Below are 26375 nucleotides of genomic sequence, written 5' to 3'. Positions count from 1 at the left end.
TGGCGTGATGTCTCTCAGCACTTCCCCATCACTGTCATCTGTCCACCTTTAAATCTGGTGACAGTCTCGCATCTTACTGAGTGTCTTCTGCACATCTCTCTTGCCCTTGGGAAGGTCCAGGCAGCAAAGGAAGCATTCGTGTAAATCACAGCGACGCAAGAGAGAGAGATGTGGGTGTCACATCAATGAAATCACACATACGCCAGCCAGGCTGTAACAGAAAGAACTCTCGAGAAGACAGTGGCAGAATTAAAGACAAGCAAGCATACGGGCATCTATTTAGTTCAGGCTTTGGCATATGCTACCTTAGAGGACAAGGCCAATGTACTATCCACCAGTACACGGCCCACAGTGCTTAGCCTGGAGTCCTGGCGTAGTAACAGTTTGATAAATATGCATTCTAAGCCTGTCAAAGGTCTGTGGGCAGGTGGAAGACAGCAGTCCATACTACAACCATAGCCTAAACACTATTGCTGGTGCTTGAAAGGGGACAGGGCCTGCCTCGGGACAGCTCTGCGCTTCCATCACTGTGCAGCTCTGGATGCTGGGAGACAGATGGGTACCTGAGAATGTCGACCGCCCGCTCACAGGACAGGGCTTCAGCAGACTCGTCGTTCATTTGGAGAATCTGATCGCCAGGGAACAGCTTGCCGTGAGCGGAGCCTCCTGTTGGACAGAAAATAGGTAACTGCTCAGGCTAGAGAGGCTGAGACCCCACAAGTCACAGTGTACTTCGGAGGAGCAGCCTAGGTCCCTTGGGCACTGGCTCCTGTGGAGTGTCCTTTTCCTCATTATAAGCCACAGGAAAGGCACCTATACTCCAGCAGTTTCAAGAGATGGTAGAGACTGCCCACAGAAAGAAAACGAACAGAAGCATCCAAACCATCACAGCCGGCCAAGGGACTGTTCTATTCTCCCAAGGAACTGAGTGTGTGTACATTCCTACATATATAAATGGAAATTAATATATTTCAACCAGCCTCAAATCTAACACCAACACAAAGCTCAAACATGAAAGCAAGCACCGGGCTGTCCAGCCCACTCTGCTCCTTCTGGCACTACATACATACTACAGCCATATTTCACACAGTCTATATTTCAGAGACCCAAGTGAAAACAAATCTCTCCCTCCCTCCCTCCATCCCTCCCTCTCCCCCCCCCCCCCGAGGCTATGCAGGATTCAAAGAGGAGGGCCAGCTTATCCAAATACCTTCCCTGCCCCTGACATTGGCCTGGAAGCCACAGGAGTACAGAAGCCAGGCCAAGGCCAGTGGGAGTCTAGGGCTCAAGAGCAGTGAATGCTCCCAGGGCCACTTCATTCTGGCACAAAAATCAGGTGAAAAGCCAGACAGAATGAGGTCAGAATTTTCCAGCTTCCCAGGTAGCTGTTTCTGCCTTTTTTTTTTTTTTTACCAGCCAGAGAGAGGGAGAAGCTACTACTTTCCCTAAGAGGCCAAGATCCTTTCATATTTCCCCATCAGCCCCTACCTGCTGTGACAGCCACCACTGTGAGAGGAAGTGTCTCAGAAACGTGAAATCCATAGTTCTGGAGGAGGGCATCTTTGTCTAGAGTTACTGTGTGCCTCACTGTCGTGAGAGCCTGGGCTGGGTTCGCGGGTGGTCCATCAGCTGCAGTGACTTTAGCCCTGGAAGAGAAGGAGTAGGTTAAAAAGGGGCGGGGGGGGGGGGGAGAAGAAAAGGCACAACTCCAAAAGGTGGCTCCCAACTGGGTCAGCCCCAGGGGTGTCAGAGAAAGATGCTGTGCCAAGAAGACACCAGGCCTCCTTTTTTTTCAGCCCTGAGGCTCAAGCCAGGGCCTTGCCCATGGTAGGCAAGGGCTTGGCCACCAAGCTAAATCTTCAGCACTAGGCATCGGGATATAAGGTATGGTTTACAGTCCAGACTGGCCTCAAAGTTGACACCTTTCTCCCTCTGCCTTCCAAGTGTTGAGAGAGATGAGACACAATGCTGGTGGCAATTCCAAACAGGACGTAGCAGCACACTCTGGAAGAGAGGTCATGAGATTCTGTGGAAGAGCAGTTTCTGTTTCACAGGGATGGGGACAGGAACCCAGCCTGGAAGAGGGAGGGTCTAGGCTGCGCCTAGAGAAACACAGCCCAGGTTCTAGACTACAGAGAATCAATGGCCAGGACAGATGGCTGGCAGGCATTGCAGTAGAGAGGGAAAAACACAGGGAATGCAGGAGCAAGAGTTACTCTGTTTAATGGCTTCATTTTGATTTTTTGATGTGTGTCTGTACATGTCCATGTGTGTTTGCACACATGTGTGGGACTCTTGGAGGCCAGAAGAGGGCACTGGATTCCCTGGAGCTGGAATTACAGGGGGTTGTGAGCTACACAACATGGGTATTGGGAGCTGAATTTTGGTCCTCTGCAAGAGTAGCCAGTGCTTTAACCTCAGAGCCGTCTCCTCAGCCTCAGAGGGGCTTTGCTTAGATGTTTGGTGATGGATTATTTTATAGATAGATGGTGGTCTGTCTATTTTGCTTTATAATGCATTTTTTTCTGCTAAACTTTGTAACTGTGAGGATTTCTATATGAAATACCAGATATCAAGGACTGCCTGAGTATTAATCTCTTAAAAAAATACATATTCTTTTTACATCTAAAAGCAGGGAAGTTGAAAGCTGTGTTTTCTACCCCTTAAAACTACAAAGCAAATCCCAAAACTATGTTTCATCTGACTGCAGCAAACGTTTTTTTTTTTTTTTTCCGCCCTAACATTCAGCGGTTCATTCTGAGGAAGGGCAAAGAGCGATGAGCGATGAGCAGAGGTGTTTATCATTGCTATAAACAAGAGGACTGTGGAGAAATAGCAGCTCCCTCAGGTCTCTGCAGACTGTAATTGATTCTCCTCTATTTACTAAACACCGTCAGAACGCTGCCTGATGCAACAGGACCTTACCTATCGGACTCTCATTTATAATGACTGCACAGTCCCACCAAGAATCAAGAAGGATTAAACACTCTCCCAGAGCCAGTTTTCTGGACCCCATGCATTTTCTGTTGAGGAGCCCACTGTTGGATGGGCACAGCAAGACTCTGGAGAGATGACCCAAGCCCCACTGCTCAGAGGCAGAGGCCTTCCTCCTTGAAGTGCATGTGTTACCATGAGGGAGGATTGACAGAGGGACCTAACACAAGGGAAACATAAGACAGGAAATCACAAGTGTGGGTGGCTTAAATCCATAGCTGATCTGGATTTAAAAACCCAAACTTTAAGCCAAGCATATTGAGTACACCTATAATCTCAGCTCTCAGGAGGCTGAGGCAGGAGGGGCTCAAGGTAACATACAGCTTGAGTTACATATGACCACTCAACTTCAAAACAAAAACAAAAAACGCCAGGCCCATACCTGCAATGCCAGCATCTGAGAGGCAGGGGCGGGAGGATCAGGAGTTTGAGATCACGATGGCCTACTAGCGACCCCGTCTCAGAAAAACAGCACAAAACAATATAAAAGTTGACAATTATGTGTCATGTGTGCATATCTGTGTGTACATACACACCTCCATGTACCTGTGGGGTCAGAAGAGGAAGCGGAAGCTCTTGGAGTTACATTTTCAGGTAGCTGTGAGCCACCCAAGTGTGGGCACTGGGAACCAAACTCCAGTCTCCTGCAAGAGCAGCAAGTGCTTTTAAACACTGAGCGGTCTCTCCAGGCATTAACACTATAAAGTGGCCACAGAACACATTCATCATTCTCTGCTGGAAGCCTGAGACAGGAAGATAGTGGAACCTAGGAGTTCAAGGCCAGTCTGAGCCACACACACACACACACACACACACACACACACACACACACACACCCAGACTATAAAATGTCTTTCTAAAATAAGTAATATCCTTTAAACTGAAAATAAACATTCACTAATGAGGGCTGGAGAGAAGAATGGGGACCTGAGTTCAGCTCCCCAGGATGCATATAAAGCCAGACAGCACAAACCCTGATAAACCCTTCAATTCAAGAACTGGAGAGGTGGGATGAACAGATCTCTGGGACTTGCTAGCCAGACAGTCTAGCCAAAGGTTCAGTGAGAGACACTGCATCAAAAATTAAGATTAATCATGAAGGCAATAACAGATGTCAACTTCTGGTTCCACACACACCATGCAAACACACACGTGCATGTGCATGAAAACACACACATACACATAAACACACAGACAGAGAAAGCTCTCAACATTTGGAGCAGAACAGATGGCTCAGCAGTTAAGAGCACTGGCTACTTTTGCAGAAAAGGACCCAGGTTCAGTTCCCAGCATCCATATGGCAGTTCACAGCTGTCTGTGACTTCAGTCATTTCCAGGGAATGTGATGCCCTCTGGCCTTTGCTGACCTTAGTTCCATACAGTGAACATATATACACACATGCAGGTAAAACATTCATACACATAAAATAACCTTAAAAAATCTGTGTTTTCTAAAAAGCAAAGGATAATTATGCCTATTTAATATATCAAAAGAAAGTTAGGAACATTTAATCTTAATGATGGTAAGAGAAGATGATAAGAGAAATAAGCATAGAAAATGGGCAAGTAGCACCTTTCTTCATTTTCATTTAAGAGTTGTGTGTGCGCGCGTGCGCGTGCGTGTGCGTGTGTGTGTGTGTGTGTGTGTGTGTGTGTGTATGTGTGTGTTCATTCACTGCATACATATGGAGGTAAGAAGACAGCTTTGTGAGTTGGTTCTCTTCAATCTTTACTCAGTTCTGAGGCTTGACCCAAGCAGGAAGGCATGCATGACACTTTTATACACTGGGCCATCTCTCTGGTCCCCAGCTTTTCCAGGGCTACAAAAGAAATCACTGGAGCTGCAGTATAAAAGAAAACAGCCGTAGAAAGACTCCAACAACTCATTAAAAACAGATTAGTTGAAGGTATATTCGGTGCCAGGCATTACTAATGAACTAATGCTAGGCAGTCAGAAAACAGCACCAGAGGATTCAACTAACAAAATTAGTGGTGTATACTCATTAACTTAGGGTCAGAGAGGGTTACTTAAGGCGGAAGAAGAAAATGTCATTGAAGCCATAAAGGGAGGCAAATCAGGTATGGGTCAGACTGGGTTCCTGGGGTGGGGAGATTAAATATAGAAAAATAAAAGTGCCAGGTTAAAACATAGATTTAATGTTATATGGATTAGGATTTCTCTCAGATTAAAAAGTAAATTTAGAAACTTAAATCCAGGCATGGTGGCACATGCCTGTAATTCCAGCACTTGGGAGGTAGAGGAAGATAGATCAAGAGTTCAAGGTCAGCCTTGGCTACATGGTGAATTTGGGGCTGGCTTGGGCTACCTGAGTTGTCTCAAAACTCCAAAAGAAGAAAACAAAATTTAATCATTCATGGGAACAATAATAGCAGTAATAGTAAAACAGGAGGATAGCTAGCAAACAAGGAGTGCTGAATTTATTTTTATATGTAACTTATTCACTTAGCCCTCATGATAAACACATGAGGCATTTCTGCTTTTATAAAGAGAACAATCTCTAAGCTATGACTGGGACTCCCTAAGGATGAGCTAGTGTATGTTTTGTAGGCATGTGCATGTGCGTGCACACACACACACACACACCACATCACATCTCACAACTACTCACAGAACAGAAGCAAACTCTGTTCTATGTCCCCCATCCCCAGCCTTCAAGTGCTGGCAGGATCTATTGGCCTATGTCCCTTCCCAGACCTTCACTCTAAACTGAGCATCCCACCTACACTAGCTTTACCCTTTAGCTTTCAACTCTTCCAGCTAAGCCCTGCACAAAGTCATCAGGACAAGCCAAGTCCAGTTGAAATGTCTTCTCCTCCTCAGAGTCCTGGCTTCGTGACTGCAGAGCACCTGAACCTTTGAAAGCCATTTAACCCAAATAATCATGAATTATAGTAGACTCTACTTCCATGGAAGCAGAAACCAACCTGTGTATTTCTCATATCACTGTGTGAAGAAACTAATTCACAGGAAGCATCATATGTCTTTAGTATGTAGCCAACAGGGTGTGTAAATGAGCAAAATACTATAGATATATAGCATGATACTGCTCATTAGTTAGTTGTGACATTCCTTAAGGTAATGGTCTGATAAAGCCAATGAATTAGCAAGAAGTGTAAATGTATATACAATCACCAGTAACTAGCAATATGAATATGATAACTCAATGCTGTTCATTTCCCTTTACGTTTGCTTGATTTGGGTGTCACTCAACTCTATGACTACTGTCCTAGCCAGAACTCATTTTTGCCATGTCCCAGAGCTCAGTAAATGGTACCCTGGGGTGACAGCAATTTCCTAGGCTGATTACCAGAAATCCTGTCTGATATTCTCCTGCTCTCACGCCTGACACCAATAGGATCTCAAAAGAGTCCATTTCTTCCCATCTCCACGGCGACCCTTCTATTTCAGTCCTGTGGCAGACTTCCACCACAGGCTCTTAACCAGTTGCTCCACTTTTCTTCCTTCTCTGTCTTGTTCCTGTGTCTCCCCTGATGGGCCTAATTCAGACTTGTAAATATGACTCAATACAGCCCCTCCCCATCACTCCAGCCTCCAAGACCAAGTCATCCACTCCCTGTTATTTTGGTTCTATCCAAACTGGTCTCCTTTGAGTTCTCCAAACATGCTAGCCTTTAGTCAAGCTCTTTCTTCTGCCTGGAAACATCACACACACACACACACACACACACACACACACACACACACACACACACACACACACAGTGCTCTCTTTATCAACATATCCAACCATGCACTGTACCTGTCCAACTCCTATTCAGTCTTATGATTTGGGTAGTAATATCCCCATCTGTTGAATGTGGCCAAAACCCAGAACTCTCCCCCACCCCTTATTTTTCATAGTGTGTATATGCAGGTCACAGGACAATTGGGTTCTATCTTCTTGTTTCTGTCACCCAGCTGGCTCTCAAGCTTCCAGCTTGTTCTGCTGCCTCTGCCTGCCATTTCACAATAGGCATTCTGGGATAACAGGTATGTGTCCTGCATTAGGCTTCTTCACACAGTTTCCAGGGATCGAGTTCAGTGTGGCAGGCACTTTTACCCACTGAGCCATCTCCCTGGTACCTCTGTGTTTTTTTCTGAGCATGCCTTATGAAATTTGAACCCAGATTAGATTCAAACTCCCTATGTGACTGAGGATGGTCTTGAACTCATGATCCTCTTGCTTTTTTCTACCCTCCAAGTGCTGGGATTACAGGCCTGCACCATCACACCCAGCTACTATCCCTATTTCAAACAGACCACATATGCATAATAGAAAGGACTATAGTTTGCATTGCTGGAGCTGAACCTTTCTTAATCCACATGAGGACCTAAGAGCCAGCTGGAGTCTCAGTAACAGTCTGCAAAATAAAAAAGAGCATACACTCCTACCATGGAGTTTCAACAGAATCCATTTCCAAATGAGTGGGCTTCAGTTATCTCACACTTTCCCTTTGGAAGGCGTACTCTTTAACAATGGTGGACAAACAAGGCCCCACTGTGTTCATTAATCCCTGGATAGCGTCAGCGACTTTGGCTCAAAGTCTGGAGTTGACATTTTCCTCAAAGGCCACGTCTAGCTTTTGCTTGGAAAGGGATTATCTAAGTACACGACCAAACTGGCCTCTCTTGCAGAGAACATTTAATATTTGACAGTGGCTGAAAGAAATGGCTTCCACAACGAAATGTCCTCTTCTGAGACATCTTTTAAATAGTAAACTAAATGGTAATCTGAAAATATCTGTCAACCACGGTGGTAATGCCTGGTACACTCCAACCATAAATCTAAGGTCATTTCTGTGAGCTTACACTCAAAGAGCCGAAGATGCATCGCTATATTAATGAAATTCCCATCAGATAACTGGATTTACCCCTAAGGTAGGAGCAGACAAAATACATTCAATTGATCACAAACAGTTTGTAGAGCGAATGCTAAATCTTATGGGTCATAAGTTCATGCTGAGCTGATCAATAACACTGAAAAGAAAAATGCCAGGTAGAGACAGATTATACTTCAGATACCCTCTGGCCTTCTCTCTGTTCTCTGAAACCTGGGGAAGCATATTTTACCTCTATGCGGACTCACTCTAGCGTTCCAGCGGCTCTTGGAGAAGCTGTTTAAATCTATGTTTAAACATTTTATTATGTTTAGCTTCAGTGATTTTAAAAGCTGAATCTGGTATAAACCAGATTTTGTAATTTGAAATGTATTCAGAAAAAGCTGGAATAGAGGCAAGTCTGGATCAGAAAGGGAGTTAGCATGCTGTCAAGTCAGGGGAATATTCCTATGCTATGACAGTATGGGGGGCAGTCAATATAGATATCATGAGAATAACACCCCTACTATTGAGGGGATAACTTCCATTATTAATATTTATTATTTTTGTGGTGATGAAATGGAACCCAGGGCCTTATACACTCTGGAAAAGTGATCTATTACTATATTACATCTGCTGGCCTGTTATTACTTTAAACACATGATCCAGAGGTAGACATGGTGGTACAAGCTTGCAATCCCAACACTTGGGAGGCTGGGGCAGAAGATCCCAAGTTTTCAGCCCATCTGGACAACACAATGAGTTCACAGACAGCCTGATATTGTGTCACAAAAAACTCAAGCAGACAGTTTTGGAAATAGTGTAGATAAAATGTAATTTGTAGATTTATCCAGGAGCCTTCCAGACTGATCTCAAACTTTTCAACTATTGCTCACAGGTCAAGAAGCAATTTAAAAAAAGGTATCTGGTACCTGAAAGCATATTTGTCACTAGGAATGTCATAAAGGACAAACAGGCTGCCTCTATTATATATATATCATATATAATGGGATGAACACATAAATCTAGAAAGTGTGTAAAAAGTGTAGAAAGGTCTTGTGGCTACTGAAATGCCACGTGTTTATGTGTGTGCACATAGGTTCTAGGAGTCAAGCTAGGTTGAAAGAAGTCTTTTTTAAGCTTAAAGATAAGGCTAATCTTGTTCTCCAAAAATTAGGAAATTCCGTCAATTTCATGCTTGTTTTAATAACCAAGTGAAATTATTCTGCATGGCAGAAATGGCAACTGAGCGTGAGAGCACTGAGAACGGAGCCCAAGCAACGCCTAGCAGGAAATGAGATGTGTGACACAATTAATCTAAGTAATTCTAACACAGCCATATGAAGCAAGCAGTAAGGTCAACATCCCAGGAATGGATCCCATCTCCCACTCCAGGATGTAGCAAGAGGTCAGTCATTTAAGTGGGGAAAGACACAGTGAGGGTGACTCACAACTGCTTACTGTCTTAGGAAAAAGGAATTAAGCTATTATCTTTATATCCTAGAGTATATTAACACAAGCTCCACATTGAAGAACTAAATATAGAATAATAGATTGTCTTAAACTATAATGAATTAAAAAGAAACTAAACTTTCATTAGGTCAAGATTTTTAAAAATTTTCTTTGCATGTGTGTCTGAGGATCATATTCTACCTTAGCTTTTTCATTTTGAAATAATGAAGTTTTGCATATATATGATACATAATTATACACATTTATGGCATATCAATACTCCTATATACATCATGTGATCAAATCAAGGTAATTTATCTTTCTTTCTTCTCCATGAGAATGTTCAGAATCCTTTGTTTCCTTTTTAGAGACAGTCTTTTTAATTTTTTTTTTAAATGGGATCTCTCACTGAACCTGGAGCTCACCGATTGGGTAAACTGGTGGCCATGAGCTCTGGGGACCCACGATTGATGGACTTATGAACACATCCAGGTGCACCCTGTTTTTACATGGGTGCTGGGGACCTGAACTGTGGTCCTTGCACTTGCACAGCAGGCACTTTATTGACTAAGCCAACCCTCTAGCCCCAGCTCAAGATTACTTTAAATTTAGAGGCAATAAAGAGACTCATCCAGGAAAAGAAGTGCATTTAACTATATAAAAATAGTAACATTTGTTGGAAAAAAAAGAAGTGTAATGACAGCTTCTAAGGCAGCAAAGCCTTACTTCTATAGTCCTACAAAGATATATATATATACATATATATATATGTATATATATATATACACATATATATACATATACATACATACATACATACATACATACATACATACATACATACATATAGTGGCCAGGCATGGTGGAACGTGACTTAATCCCAGCATAGGAGGAGAAGCATGTGGATCTCTGTGAGTTCAAAGCCAGCCTGATCTACATAATGAGCCCTAGGCCAGACTACATAGTGAGACCCTATCTTCAAACAAATAAGTTTTTTTGTTTTGTTTTGTTTTTTTCAAGACAAGGTTTCTCTGTATTGCTTTGGAGCCTGTCCTGGAACTAGCTCTATAGACTAGGCTGACCTAAAACTCATAGCGATTCGCCTGCCTCTGCCTCCTGAATGCTATAGCTAAAGGCATGCACCACCAACACCCAGCTTTAGCAGGGTTTCTATTGCTACAATAAACTACCATGATCAAAAGCAACTTGGCGAGGAAAGGGTTTATATTTCAGCTTACAGTTTCACATTATAGCCCAGGAAGTCAGCATGGGGACTAAAGGCAGGAACCTAGAGGCAACTGCTTTGTTCCTCATGGCTCAGTTTGCTTTCTTGTACCACCCAGGACTACCTGCTCAGCGATGGCACCATCCACAGCAGGGTAAACCTTTGCACATCAACCATCAATCAAGGAAATGCCCAACAGGCCTGCACTCAGGCCAGTCCAGTGTGTACCTTTTTACAACTGAGATTTCCTCTTTACAAATGACTCGAGCCCACATCAGGATGAAAAAAGTAACCAAGACAAAAATCATATCAAGGGACCATTTGAGGGGTTAGCTATATCTTAAAAAAAAAAGACTTGTGTTTATCATTTTTAAATTATATGTATATGTGTGGGTATGTGTACCCGAGTGCAGGTACCTGCAGAGCCAAGAATAGGGCCCTGGATCTCCTGGAGCTGGATTTACAGATGGATACAAATGAGCTGATGTGGGCGCCAGGAACTGTCCTCTGCAAGAGCCATACACACCCTTAACCTCTGAGCCATCGCTCCAGCCCTATGGGTTAGCTATCTCTAAAAGAACACTGATACTGAACATGTTATTGTCATAATGGAATGTGAACTCAAGTGGTCAGTGTATTTGCATACTCTCCCATCCCTGGAATTTCAAGCACCCTGGGCTTCCCTCAGTCTAAGTATGTGCATCCAAATCTAATACTACTGCTGATTTGAAGAATGATGGTAGCAATAACAGCTGGCAAGAATTCATTTCAAACTCAGAAACTCTGAGAGGCTTTGAGAGTTGACACTCCTATAGTAAAATACTGGTTGAAGGCGCATTACAGGAGCATAACATCACTATAGTGCTACAGCTATCCACTACTTCATAAGATTTAGTTACTTTGAGCTGATTTACAACTAGGTTATATATTAAGCAGAAAACAGCAATTGTAAATAAAAGTGAATACAAGACTGGAATTAATTGGTCTTTGAAAATCTGAAAAAAAAAACAACAACAAGAAACAAACAGAATAAGCACTCTAAATGGTGTGAATGCAGGTAACTACTTCTGGGTTGCATAAATACTTCAGGGAATTTCTCTCACTTCTGGCCATGGCTTTTAACCAATAAGCCATGGCCACCAGGAAACCCAGAGCCAATGTGAGTGTTCACATGCTAAGTCCTGGTCTTGTATTTGTAATATATTTTTTAATATCCTTATTCTTAATTTCAGTTTTTCTAATGTTTTAAAACTGTAAGCTGTCAAGATGTCCTCTTGGAAGAAGGAGGGATGAAGATGGCTTATTGGTTAAAAGCACTGTTCTTCTACAGAACTCAAGCTCAGTTCCCAGCCATCACATGGCAGCTCACAGCCATCTGCAACCCCAGTTCTGAGGGCTCCAACACCCTCTTCTGGTCTCTGCAGGCACCAGACAGGCTCATGTTGTACAACATGGATGCAGGCAAAACACTCATACATGTAAAATAAAAAATTAAACAATAAAATATTTGGGCTGGAAAGATGGCTCAGCAGCAGTCAAGAACACTGATCTTCTGGAGGATCTGGGTTCAATTCCCAGCACTCATATGACAGCTCATAACTGTCTGTAACTCTCTGAGTTCCAGCAAGTTCCAGGACAGCTAGGGCGGTTACACAGAAAAACCCTGTCTCAAAAAACCCAAAAACAAAAACAAAAACAGGAAGAAAGAAGGGAGAGGAGGGAGGGAAGGAGGGAGAGAGGGAAGAACGAAGGAAGAAAGAAAACAAACAGCTAATGCTAGATAGATATGAATGTGCATACCTTTAATCCTAGTACTTGGGAGGCAAAGGCAGGAAGATTCTATCTCAGAAAGGAAATAAGGAAAGGAAGTTAACTGAAATGGCTTAGTAGCTAAAGCCACTAAACCTGAGGACCCAAGTGTGATGCTCAGGATTCACACATACACACAATAGTAGTAGTAGTAGTAGTAGTAATAATAATAATAATAAACAGAAGGGAGCAGGCCAAAGCCCCTTGGCCTGAGCACTGCCATTTTGACTCTAGACTTCATTTTAACTGCAGGGTGAAATAAAGATCAGGTTCCCAAGCCCTAGGGGAGCTGAGAACTTTCCAATGTCTGACCAACCTCCTCCCTAAACCATAGAAATAGCTGTTATGCATCTTGAGTTCTCTAGCGACACTATGGCTGTTCCTAACCACAGAAGGAACAACTGAATCTGATTGGCTGGACTGACAGGTCTGCGTAGTCTATTGGTTGACAGTGATGGAACATTCAGGAAAGCCCCTAATTTCTAAATCCTCATTAGTGAAAATTGTAACTGTAACTTGGCAACAAATGCTTATGATTTTTGTACTTATACACCCTGATTCTGCCCCTCCTTGGGGCAGACAGGAGAAACAAGGCGCCTGCGTCCTTGTTCTGCAGTCCTGGTTAACCAGCGACCTGGTTATGTGGTGAATTAATAAAATCTTTGGGACCTGTACGTGTTATCTCTTTCCTTCCTCGTGGCACGGAACAGGTTAGGTGTAACAGTAATAATAGTATATATATATATAGTAAAAAAAGGGAAATTTGACAGGCACATCAAGTCTGTTTTGCAAAATAACAGCAGGCCAATGACCTTCTCAGCCAGAGGCTTTTGACCAGATTCACGGTACTAGCATGAATTCTGTCCAATGAGGAAGGCATCAAGCAAGACACCCATACATTTATGAAATGGTGGTCACCAAGGTCTTGGAGCAGGGTTGAGAATGGTCTTTTATACGGCATTCTCAAGTCCGTCTCTGCACCTGAGCTGTTTTGTCTGTAGAAGGGAGCTAATTCTACAGGTCTTGCCACACTCCAGAAGAAGGGTCAGAGAGCCCGGGCTCAGGCAACCTGTAGCAAGTTAGTCAGCAGCAGAGCAGCTGTCCTAGCTCCTTCAGAGGGATGCGTGTCCCGTGACACCTGGCATTGTCACTTCAACTCTTTGGCAGGGTCAGATGGGAAAGCCCAGATGAAAATGAAGGCTTTGAAAGTTTAAAGTTCTCTCGTAGCAGCCATTTCAGATCTGTATTTGATATCATCTTACTTTGTTTAGAAAGAAATAGGGAGTATGGGAAAGGAACAGCTGTTGGAAATGAGGACATGGAAAGAATATAAACTCTGGTATCAAATGTGCAGAAAGTGTGTGATGTCTGTGTGAACGTGTGTGTGTGTGTGTGTGTGTGTGTGTGTGTGTGTGTGTGTGTGTGTGTGAGAGAGAGAGAGAGAGAGAGAGAGAGAGAGAGAGAGAGAGGGAGAGAGGGAGGAGAAGGAGAGAGAGGGAGAGAGTTTCGGGTATGACCATATACATGGGTGCATGCTGGAGCGGGGGTATCAGGAAAGACAATCCATTCAAACTGCTGGCCTAGTTACCTGTCCTATCTCTCTGCACATGGCAGACAATCAAAGCCAAGCCAGAAACAGCAAGCCCCAGGTCCTTTTAAAACAGGCAGTGCCTCCCATAGGGGCACCAAAGCTCTAGAGACAAGTCCTCTGCCAGCCCAGGAGCCTTACCGGGCTGAGCTGTCCCGGGAGCGCCGAAGCCATCTTGACACCATTTGTTCTATTCTGTGCGCTTTCCGAGTCTGGGATAAACTGCCCTCCAGCTCTTCCATTTACCTAAATGGTATGAATGAAAGAAGAGCATTAGAACACGAACCCAAACCTAGCACGAGGACTCTGCCACATCCATGTGTGCTCTCTACGCCCGCCCATCTGAAGACCCAGTGAGGAGTAACTAGTTCCCCTTCAAGCTCAGATCTTCCCAGTACACAGAGCGAACACTTCAGCAACCCCTGTCTGGAGTCCAGGCTTGTGGTAAACAGACTGCCTTTGTGTCTCGCACATACAGATGATGGAATTAAAAAAAAAAAAAAAAAATAAAGGTGAGGTTTTATTGTCAGTTGCCGCCAGGCCAGCATGTGACCACATTCTTTCCAGATTTTTTTTGCTTGCTTTTGTTACTTTGAGATAAGTAAGGTCTTGCTATGTGCCCAGGCTGGTCTTGAACTAATGAACGTCTTACCTTGGCCTTCAAGTGTTGAATTTACAGGTATGTACCATCACACCTGATGTGAAACAATTCCTTCCTTCCTTTCTCATTCTTTCTTTCTTTCTTTTTTTTTTTTAAAAAGATTTATTTTATTTGTTTCATCTCATCTGTAGGAGTGTTTTGCCTGTTGCCTACATACAATATGTATGCATGCCTTTGTGCCCATAGAGGCCAGGAGACAGGGCTGAATCCACTTGAACTGGAGTTATGGATGGTTGTGAGCTGCCATGTGGGTGCTGGGAATCAAATCCAAGTCCTCTGGAAGGGCAGCCAGTGCTCTTTACTGAGACTACTCCATAGCCCCTGGTAACACTCTTAAGTCACATGGCTGGCATAGTCTTCTGAGTGCTGTTTTTGCTCAATGTTTTATACTTAATTTTTAAATCGCTAACTCACCTTCGTAATTCCATGTCAGCTTATAAAAAAAAGATATGTAGGCTTTGTATTGTGAGCTAAAAATTGTGTGACAAGATGGGGAGAGCTGTAGCTTAGTTTGTAGTGTGCTTGCTTAACATTCAAAGAACCTGGGTTTAATTCCCAGCACCTCATACACTGGGCATGATGGTGCAATCCAGGACTCAGGATGTGGAGACAGGGAGATCAGGAGTAGAGCTTTACTTCAACTATATGTCAAGTTTCAGGCCAACCTAGGCTACATGAGACCCTGTCTTAGAAAAAGGCTGTTAAGAAGGTAACCCTTAAGTCTTCTTACCACAGTAAAAACGAATACCCACATAGTAAGTGGCCCCTTCCACCCAGGCTTCTCTTCTCTTTTTTGAATATTTACCCTGGATATCTCAGTACATAGAATCATTCTTCATTCTTTTTGCCAACTGATTATTCCACTGTATGGACTGTAGTGAAATCTAAAAAGTAGTCTTCTATTGATAGGCATTTGGGTTATTGCCAATCTTCTGCTATTATAAACAACACCCAATGAGTTATATAGTACATACATCATTTCTGCATGTATACAATTTAATATCTGGATAGATTCCCTAGTGATAGGTCAAAAGTCAGATGCACTTGTGCTTTGATAGATGTTGTCGGTAACCAAGAAAAGAGAGATGCCTCAAGATTAATGTTTCATAAATCAATGCATATTGATATTTCTATTGTCTAACCAATTTCACTTTCTAAAAACACTGGTCTCAATACACCAAAGTAATTTCATCATAACCCAATAAATTACCACACAAAATAAAAATACAACAGCAGAAAACAAAATTGTACACAAAGCAAATAAAAACAAATTAAATAAGCAATTATCCTGTTTAATGCCATACAATTGCTCAAGAAAACCTTGGAGACAAGGATAATTTTTTTCAAGGCAGAGTTTCTTCGTGTAGCCCTGGCTGTCCTGGAACTCACTTTATAGTCCAGGCTGTCCTCGAACTCACAGAGATTCACCTGCATCTGCCTCCTGAGTTCTGGGATTAAAGGTGTATGCCACCACTGCCTGGTGACAAGAATTATTAAGAAAAATACAAGCCATCTAAGATGACCCTAGAAGGAGCAGGAAATCTAAAACTCCAGTTACCACATAGATTTATCCCTCCCTCTCCAGACAGACAGCAAGGACAGGTTCAGAGGTGAGTTTTTATAAATCTGTAAGATGAGGTTCATCCAGGTGAATGGCTTCAGTTTTGTTCTCTGTACTTGTTTTATTTTTGAGAGCTGGGGATGTAGCTCAATCGGTAGACCACTTGCCTAGCATGCACAAGGCCTTGAGCTCAGTCCCACACAAGCAGGTGTGGTGGATGGCATATACCTAGAATCAGAACGTGAAGTGCAAAATTATCCTTGGCTACACAGTAAGTTTAAGACCAAACAGGGCTACATGATAACCCTGTCTCAAAATGCATGTACACACATCCCAAACAGAAACTTTTATTTAGGAGTAATTTGGGATGTATAAAAATGCAATGATAACACAGAGTTGCCATCTGCCCTGTACTCAGCTTTCTGGAAAATAATATCTTACATAATCTTTAAATAGTTTTTGCAAAATTAAGACATTAACATCAGCACAATACTATTAACCAAACTGCAGGCATTATTAAAATCTCACCAATTTCCCCAATGTCCCTTTTCTATTCCAGGATCCAATACAGAATATTATTTGCATGTAGCCATCTTACCTTTCCCCAGTGCTATTTTGCATAGGAAAAGTTTCCAGTTGGTAGGACCAGCATGATACACACAACAGTTCTAACAAAAATGGCACAGTGAGATGAAAATGCAGACTCCCCTATGACTAAGGAAAGTGAGTAGTCTAAAAAAGAATGATGAAGGGCCAAATGAGCATAGGACACCCCAAAACCAAAAGCCTTGAAAACCTGGAGGCATATGCTTCTCAATAAATGGAAGTGAACAACAAACTAACGAACAAAAGTTGAGCATGGACACAGGCTACAACAAAAGGCTCTGTGATCTTCCACATTCCAGAGATTCTTGTGACCTGACAGCTCAGACACGATTTGGCTGTATTGGACACCCTGTCACCACAGCTGCCTTCAACTCTAGCAAAGTGCATATTGTTGCCCCTTCATTGACCTCAGCTACATGGCCTACATGTTCCAGTATGACTCTGTCCATGGCAAGTTCCATAGCACAGTCAAAGCTGAGAAGAGAAACCTTGTTATCAATGGGAAGGCCACCACCTTCCAGGATCAAGATCTCCACATCAAATGGGGTGAGGGTGGTGCCAAGTATTTTGTGGAGACTTCACTGGTGTCTTCAATACCACAGAGAAGGCTGTGGCCCACCTGGAGGGCAGAGACCAAAAAGGTCAGCATTTCTGCCTCTTCTGCCAAGGCTCCCATGTTTGTGATGGGTGTCAAGCACCTGAAGTATGAGAACTCACTCAAGACCATCAGCAAGGCCTCTCCTGCATCACCAAGGCAACTTCCCATTGTCAGGGGCTCATGACCATTCATCCTGTGGGTGGCCGTATGGGAAACTGCCATATGCCTGTTGGGATGCATAGATCATTGTCGCCCCTACCTCCCACTGGCCCTGCCAAAGATGTGGACAAGGTAATCCTAGAGCTGAACAGAGAGCTCACTGTGGATCTGACAGAGAAAGCTGTCAAATAAAATGGTATCAAGAAGCTGGTGAACACAGGCATCAGAAGGCCTCTTAAAGAGCATCTCGGGCTATTCTGAGAACCAGGCTGTCTCCCGCAGCTTTAACAGCAGCACCCACTCTTCCACCTCCAATGCTGGGGCTGACATTGCCCTCAGCAACCACTGGCATACCAGCAAATATGGCTCCAGCGAGCAGACGGTCCTCATGGCCTCCCAGAGTGAGGAGCCCTGGGCTATCAACCCAACAAGAACATGAGAGCGCGAGAGTCACTGCCCATACTCAGCCCCAACAACACTGAGCATCTCCCTCAAAACTTCTACCCAGACCCGGAGAGGAAGGGGGTGGGCTTAAGGGGTCCTAGCAGAACTTTATTTCAGCAAAACTGCTGAAATAAATTCAACGAAAAATTTAACAAACTCAGTCTGTGAAACATCATAGAGTAGCCAAGGGCACGGAGTGGGAAGATGGCTCATGGGTAAAGTGCTCGCCATACAAGCACAGAAGTTCAGCTCTCCAAACCCCACATAAACGTGTGGTGGGTGTGGTGGCCTACTTGTAAATCCAGCCTCAGAAGGCAGAGACGGGATCCTTGCTGAGCTGACTAGTTAGACTAGCCATATTGCTGAGCTCTGGCTTCAACTGAGAGTCTATGTCTCAATGAAATGGTGAGAAGTGATGAAGGCTAGCATTGGCGCACACCTACACATACATGTGCCCTCAAACTTGAAATCTCACACACACACACACACACACACACACACACACACACACAGAGAGAGAGAGAGAGAGAGATAATTACAAAAAAAAAAAACAATAAGAGAAAGTAGCCAAATACCAAAAGCTGAGAAACATAAATAAATGGGCAGTGTCAACAAAGTAGGTTGTCTAATGGCCACAGAAAGTTGGCTCTAGAGGTTAGAAGAAGCAGAGTTGAAGACACTGCCTGTCATAGTCAAAGGGTTAGGCATCAGGGAATAACACTACTTAAGAAGAATTAGGAGGTGTGGCCTTGTTGGAGTAGTTGTGGTCTTACTGGAGGAAGTGAGTCACTGGAGGCGGGCTTTGAGGTTTCAAAAGCCCAAGCCAGGTCTAGTCTCACTTTCTTCCTGCTGCCTTTGGATCCGGATGTAAAACTCTCAGCTACTTCTCCAGAATCATGTCTGCCTGTGTGCCACCATGATGATAATGGACTGAACCTCTAAAACTGTAAGACAGCCCCAATTAGAGTTGCTGTGGTCACGGTGTCTCTTCAAATCAAAAGAACAATGACTAAGACACCTACCAAAGAATTCAATAAGGTTCTTCACAAAGAACCAAAATTTCCAGATTGAGGATATCTACCAAAGCAAGGGCAGCTGACCACACCTGTGTGATCTAATGGAGAGGCAGAGCAAGAGGGACATGAGGTTGAGGCCAGCCTCATCTATTCAGTGAGACTCTCCTCACCCCACCTCCAAAGCCATCCTGTATAATGAATGAAAAAACATCAGGGAACAACACTATACATTTTTTATTTCATCTTTTTAGACAGGGTCTCACTATGTAGCCCTGGTTGGCCTGGAACTCACAAGAGATCCATCTGCCTGTCTTCAAGTGCTAAGAATAAAGGTACAGGTTAGTATACCAGGCAAAATTTTAAAAAGTAGAAACAGAGAAGACCTGCTAAACATTTGGTAGGAAAAATAGGTCAAATATAAAAACTGCAAATAAAAAACGGCTTGGGCTTAAAGCTCTCGTTTCACAGGCTTGTTGCAGAGGACCTGAGTTCAGACTCTAGCATGCGCGTAGGGAGACACACAACCACTTGTAACTCTAGCTCCAAGGGCAACTGCACGTGTGTGTGTGTGTACACATATGCACACATACATACAGATAGAAATAATTTTTTTTAACAAAGGACAGAAAAGTATGGCTCACTATCTGGCTCGGTGCTGAATACTATTTATGTCTTTATAATAAACACTGAGACAATTTCTCAAAATAATAATACGACAACACAGGAAAATACAGTGAAGGGAAATCATGTAGTGTGTAAGAGTTAATCCTCATTCACCATGATGGTTACTATCATTATTAAGAAATTCTGCAATAGCAATACGAGAATATTCCCATGAGAATGTGGCTCAGTTGGTACAGCAGTGGCCTAGCGTGCAAAGCCCTGGGTTTGGTTTCCAGCACCACATAAACTGAGCATGGTGGTCCCACCGGCAGTCCTAACTCTCATGTTAGGGAGGTCATCACCAGCTACACAGGGGGTTCAAGGCCAGCCTTGGCTAACCTCTGTCACTGAAAAGACAAAAATGTTTTCGGAGATATGCAGTAAAATACCAGAGTAAACAACTACAGAGTTTAAAGATGCTGTTTCTAGGGGGTGAAGGTTACCCATTTAGCCTAGAAGTTTTTACATTATTATTTTTAATTTTTGCATTATTTCTACTTAAGATTTTAGGCTGAAATATTATAGGCTTAGGATAAAGCATTAGAAAGTACACTGAAAGTAAAATCATCTATAATCCCATTCTCCAAAGTTAGCTTTATCAATTCTTTAATTTTTACATATGTACTTTTTTGTTTGTTTTGTTGAGACAGGGTTTCTATGTGTATCCTTGGCTGTCCTAGAACTCACTCTGTAGATCAGGCTGGCCTTGAACTCACAGAGATCTGCCTGCCTCTGCCTCCCAAGTGCTGGGATTAAAGGCATGAGCTACCGCTGTCTGGTTCACTTTTAAATTAAAATGAGGTTTTATGATTTTTCCCTCTTATACTTTCATGAACACCATTCTATATCATATGTAAGTATGCTGTCATTTCAAATGGCTTTGTAGTACAGTCTTTTCTCATCTATCATCATATATTTTTGTTGTTTTCAATTGTCACTTTTACAAAACTGTGGAGATGAGTCTCTTGGTAAAGTGCTTGTCACAAAACCATGCTCTTCTGAGTGCCCGTGTACAGGGCCGGTGTGGAGGCAGGCAGGGAGAGTGGGGCTGAGTGTGAACGCAGGTAAAGAGCAGGGCTGAGTGTAAGAGCAGGCAGGCAGATGAGAGAGTGCCGGGTGTGAAGGCAGGCAGAGAAAGAGAACCCCTGGGACTCACCGGCTGGCCAGCCTAGTGTAATGGTGACCTCCAGGTTCAGTGAGAGACCTTGTCTCAAAACTAATGTGGAAAAACCAGAGGATAACACTCAAAGTTGACCTCAGCTATCCATATGCACATACTTGTACATACATGTACACACATCACAGAACTTTGCAATGATAATTCATGGCAAATGGCCACTTATCAGATATTTTCTTAAGACAAATATCTAGCAGTGAAATTCTTTAAGCATATATTTTTTGTGTTTGTTTGTTTGTTGTTGTTTGAGAAAGGGTCTTTCTATGTAGTCCTGGCTGTCCTAGAGCTATGTACACAGGACTGGCCTAGAACTCACAGAGATCCTCTTGCCTCTCCCTCCCAAGTGTTGGGATTAAAGGCGTGTGCCACTATGCCCTGCTGACATATCTTCAATAAAAAAATATTAAGTCTTTTTTGCTTCCAAGAAAGCACCAATCCACGTTTCTGCCAAAAAAGGATTTATACATATTATTTTTTAACTATCAACATGATGAAAACAAGTGCTGAATTCTTGATCTAAACATTTATACTCTGGGGGCTTGGTTGTTAAGAGCACTGGCTGCTCTACCAGATGAGCCAGGTTTGGTTCCTCACACACACATGACAACTTACACCTATCTAGAATTCTAGTTCCAGGGAATCTTACACCCTCTTCTGGCTTCTGGGGGCAATATACACTACACAGATCTATAGACAGGCAAAACACATCCATACCCGTAAAAGAAAAATAACTGAAACATTTTAAATATTTATATTTTGAGTAATGCAGAAGGCGAAAAGTAAATATGTATACTCTCATAAACACTAAACTTATCCCTTAAGAATGTGTTCTAAGGCCAGGTGGTAGTGGCGCACACCTTTAAAACCAGAAACAGTCAAATCTCTGTAAGTTCAAGGTCAGCCTGGGCTACAGATCGAATTCCAGGACAGCCAAGGCTGTTTGTTACACAGAGAAACCCTGCATCAAATAAATAAATAAATAAATAAATAAATAAATAAATAAATAAAAAGAAAGAAAGAATATATTCTAATAGGATGGAGAAAGTTATGTCTAACTATTGGTTCAAACATACTTGGAAAAAAAATATCACCCAATCACATTAAAATAACCCAAAATACCATTCCACTTCAAGCATCACCCCAGAGGTCACATGACCAACATCTGTTAACACTATGCAAACTCCCACCTAAGTTTACAGAACTCCTTTAAATATTAAAGTATGTTTTCCACAAAAATAGGACAGAATCTCACTATGCAGTCCTATCTGGCCTCAAACTCACAGAGATCTACCCTGCATTTTTAAGTTATAAACACATCATGTTCCTCTTACGTCACAAGGGTCTGTTATAGTGTGATTTAAGTTACTTCGTGGCTGGTTCATCTGAACGTTTCTCATCGGTCCTGCTTGTTCACATTTACTTTTTATGACATTGTTTCTGCCGGTTTTCCCAGGTTTTCTAATGGAATGCCTGTCCTCCTTATTTCTAGGCACTCTTATAATAAAGGCTCATTCACACTGGAGTTCTGTGATACTTATGACAGAAGATAAAGAATGTAGGCCTTAGATTTCTAACAATACAGAGACAGGAAAGTAAATATGCAGTGAAGTCCCTGGGATATTGATTCCAAAAGTAATTGCCCCCACTCGTTTATCTAGTGGATCAAGTTGGCCGGCAAGTCACAGGATAGGAGTGTTAACTGTCCTTTTTTTTTTTTTTTACTTTCAAGGAACTAAGATGGAAGGAGGCTTGGAATCAAGCCATGTGACAACTCCTTGAGAATCAGAGAAGGGTGGGCTGGGCAAGACCCTGAACTCTATTCCCAGCCTGAAAAGAGGGGGAGGAAAGCAACGTGAAAATTCTTATTTGACAAAAGCTGGAGGTAGCCTGCATACCAGGGTTCACAAATAGCCAAAGGCTGCTATGGACAGGACATGTCTAGGATGGAGGGAGGTTTCTTAAGAATTAAGATTCTGGTCCATGAGGGGCTTAAGCAGAAGCTGAATAATTACATGAGTGTAAAAGGAATATGAGAGAGACACTTCCAAGGAGTCAGGGCCAGGCAGCTTCTACAGTTCCTTCAGCCGTGTGATTGGAAGCCCCCATTAGATGGATGTAGGAGCCAGGCAAGCTGACCCTTGTTGTCCTATTTCAGGTTTAAAATCCTACATCGAGTATTTGAGAGTTCTGAAGTAACCACAGCACCACAGATGTAAAATTTCCCACGTGGTTCCGGTCTCTGAAGGACTGCAGAGATCTCACATATACCCACAAGAACTGAAAACCAGCTTTCCTTCCCACTGAAAGTCATCCAACTGTAGCACTTACTTACAGAGATTGTGAAACTGCTGCCAAATAGAGTTTAGCTAACTGAATTCTATAAACGTATATGACTCTAATTAAAATAATTAATTTGCATTATATATCTGGACTGTGGGCAAGCCCGTGCCTTCATCTAGGGATCTCCAAAGGCCAGACAGATGGCTACATCAACGAAGCCATTAAAAGTGCTCCCTGACTCAGCAAGGTCCAAACAGGACCATTTAAAGTCGAGAGAATGACCTGCTAATGGCTTTAATATTTGCCTGTGCTGCTGGGCTAATGGAACAAAGCAAGATGCAGATAATCCCCAACCATTTAGGATTTCTGCTGCAATCCAACTGCCAAGAATCATCTGGCCTCTGATGGTTCTGTCCTTCACTGCTGGCACCATCTCCTTGCTCAAAAGTGTCTTTGCCCACAGCTGAACCCCACCTCTCCCTTGGTCTCCTGCAGTACTCTGCCCTTTGGCACATCGTCTCTATACACACCCACCCACTCCCTCTTTGGCTTCTGGATTCAAACACAGACATCTTGTTGCTTTCAGGTCTTCTCTGACTCACGCCAAGCATCCTCAGTTCCTCTAACAGTTCTTCGAAGTCCAGGGTTGCTTTAGATCAGTCTTCTCTGGCTACATGCCATTTTTGCACAAACCCCTTAAATGCCCAAATTCTCCAGCAGAACCCATTCCTGGTTGTATGGATTGAATAGAGTATGAAAAGGTGTGCCCTTTCAAAATAGTTTGCAAATGGACAGGTGAGTATGAAAAGATGACAGTCATCTTAAATAAACACCCAAAGGGGGTCTGAGAGGTGGCACTCTGTAGCATGCACTACAGAGAAATTAACAACAGAGGGCCAACAAAAAAGGAGAGAAAGTGAAGGGCAAAGATCACCTATGCGATACACTTTAAAGCACTTCAAGCGGACTATTAGACAAGAACTAAGTGGAGGAGGTTCAATTTATAAACAATAGGGATTAGAAGATGGAAACACAGCAAAGAAATGCAAAAATCATAGTAAAATTTCATCAGCTGAAAAGAATGTTTCAAATATAAAGGACACAAAAGGTAATTCTCATACACTACTACACTACTTTCTTGATTTGTAAAAAAAAAAAAAAAAAAGAAAAAGAAAAGAAAAAAGAAAAGAAAAAAGGAGGAGAAATTACCCTTAAAATCTATTAAAAAATAAAACAAAACAAAAACAGATCATCCCTGAAAGAGATTAGGCTGTGCGCGTGTGTGTGTGTGTGTGTGTGTGTGTGTGTGTGTGTGTGTGTGTGTGTGTGCATGTGTGTGTTTGTGTGCGCTCACATGTGTGCACAATGATGTGGGGGAGGGGAGACACGCATGCCACGGTGCTCCTATGAGGTCAAGGGACAACTTTGGAGGGAGTCGGTTCTCTTGTTCCACCTTTACATGGGTACAGGGATCAAATTCAGGTGGCCAGGCTCACGCAGCAAGCACCTTTACCTGCTGAGCCATCTTGCCAGTCCCTAGGCTTGTATGTTTTACAACATATAGAAACTCATTCTCTTAGGGAAGGCAAAACTTTTACAAATCTTATTTAAGACTTTAAATTTTAAAGACACACCTGTGTTACTCTGCGATTTTTCTTTCTTAATATGTTATTTTTGTGTATGCATATATGAGAGTTTTGCCTGCATGTATGTCTGTGCACCACAGATGTGCCCGGCACACAGGCCAGAACAGGGCATTGAATTCTGGCACTTGAGTCAACAAACAGTTTTGAGCTGCCATGTGGGTGTTGGGAATTGAACCTGAGTCCTCTGGAAGAGCAGCCAGTGGTCTTAGCCATTGAGAGGCTTCTCTCCAGCCCCCTGTGTGGTTTTTCAACCTATTAGTAAAGATCATATATTAGCTTAGTTTTTCCCCACCATTTTTTTTTATATCTTCCTATCAAACTATCAGCAATTTGAGCATAAGAACATCTCCATTTGTTTTCTCTCAGGACATGTCACCATAATAAATGTTGGTTGAATGAGTGAACGAGTTATTACCTAAGTAAACAAAATTAAAATAATAGCAGAAAAAGATAGAAAATTAAAATAAAATACCACTTGGGATCAAGTTAATATGGTTTTGTGTAAGATCAACAAAAACCACAAACCTGTATTATAAGCTATTCTTAACAAAATGAGTAATGAATAGTATACTTAGTTACGTTGCAGTAGGTGGCTTCCTGTTCACAATGTTTCATTCTAGTTAGCCTAGTAAGGCCTCAATCCGGGCAAGCAGATTCCTGGGTAACAATGTCAGCTTTATGAGATGGCATCTTCAGAGACCCTGCTATCAACCACTGGCATGAATAACCACAGAAGACACATTCCATGCAGGGTCTCCAGGGAGAAACAAGAAAGAGGAGGGCATGTGGGGACTGAGAGGTTGTATCTGGTCTTCCCTGGATGTACTCAACATGATGCTTATAGCATAAAAGACCCACTTCAGTAAGAACACGGTGGAGGAGGGGGGCACACAGGACAGATGAACACCCTGGAATGGAGAGAGGGCTCAGCAGTTATGAGCAGTTTCTGCTCTTGCAGAGGACCTGGTTTTGTTGCCAGAACCCACAGCAGGTGCTCACAACCACCTGTAACTCCAATTCCAGGAGATTCGATTCTGGTACCCTCTGGACATGGTCTGTGCATACACACATACATGGAAATAAAAAAAAAAAAGTTTAACATCCATTCTGTGCAGGTCACCAAGAATGAGAGGGGAAAGTAAAATTAGAGCTCCTATATCAGGAGAGGTCAGCTCTCAAACGGATTTCTGCCCAGTGGCAAAGGGGGCCTGGCAAGGTGGTAAGCATCTTGGTTCATTTATTCTGTGGTTTCCATAAATGTCTTTAATCTTCAGCTCCGTGAAGACCCATCAACTTCAGCCCGATCTACTGAAACTGAAGGAGTGCAATGCCCTTCCTTGTTCCCCCATGTAAAGAACTAGAAATAACAATAAAATGAAAACTGTCAGGAACTCAAATCCTGTCTTCAGAATTAATAGAAAATACTCAACAAAGAAAATGAGAGCATATAACCAGGCTACCTTAATGATGCAAAGATAACCTTTCTTTTAAAGTCAGATCAAGATTATTCTAAAGAAAGGATATAGAGGTCAATTTTATCCATGAATTACTCACACAGTTCTGAAATAAGGTCCAAGTAAGAAAATGTTAATTTCTCAAGCTGAGAAATAGATATATAAAGTTCACTTTATTACTCTCTCTGCTTTTGTGTACATTT

General features: G+C 42.7%; 1 protein-coding gene across 1 annotated transcript in view; it reads right to left on the bottom strand.

The window, feature by feature from the left end:
- The window catches only part of Frmpd1 (FERM and PDZ domain containing 1), a 91193-nt gene that overhangs the window by 35761 nt on the left and 29057 nt on the right, over positions 1-26375 (bottom strand). Inside the window, exons 2-4 of the mRNA XM_051187715.1 lie at positions 14049-14153; positions 1489-1646; positions 564-666 (exon numbers count right to left, since the gene is read on the bottom strand). Coding sequence (XP_051043672.1) covers positions 564-666; positions 1489-1646; positions 14049-14149 — 362 coding nt within the window. The 5' untranslated portion in view covers positions 14150-14153. The remainder of the gene's footprint in view (positions 1-563; positions 667-1488; positions 1647-14048; positions 14154-26375) is intronic.

Source organism: Phodopus roborovskii, unplaced genomic scaffold (genome assembly GCF_943737965.1).
Source record: "Phodopus roborovskii unplaced genomic scaffold, PHOROB, whole genome shotgun sequence".
Taxonomy (NCBI): Eukaryota; Metazoa; Chordata; class Mammalia; order Rodentia; family Cricetidae; genus Phodopus; species Phodopus roborovskii.
The sequence above is the reverse complement of the archived record's forward strand: the minus strand, read 5'-3'. Positions and strand labels throughout refer to the sequence as shown.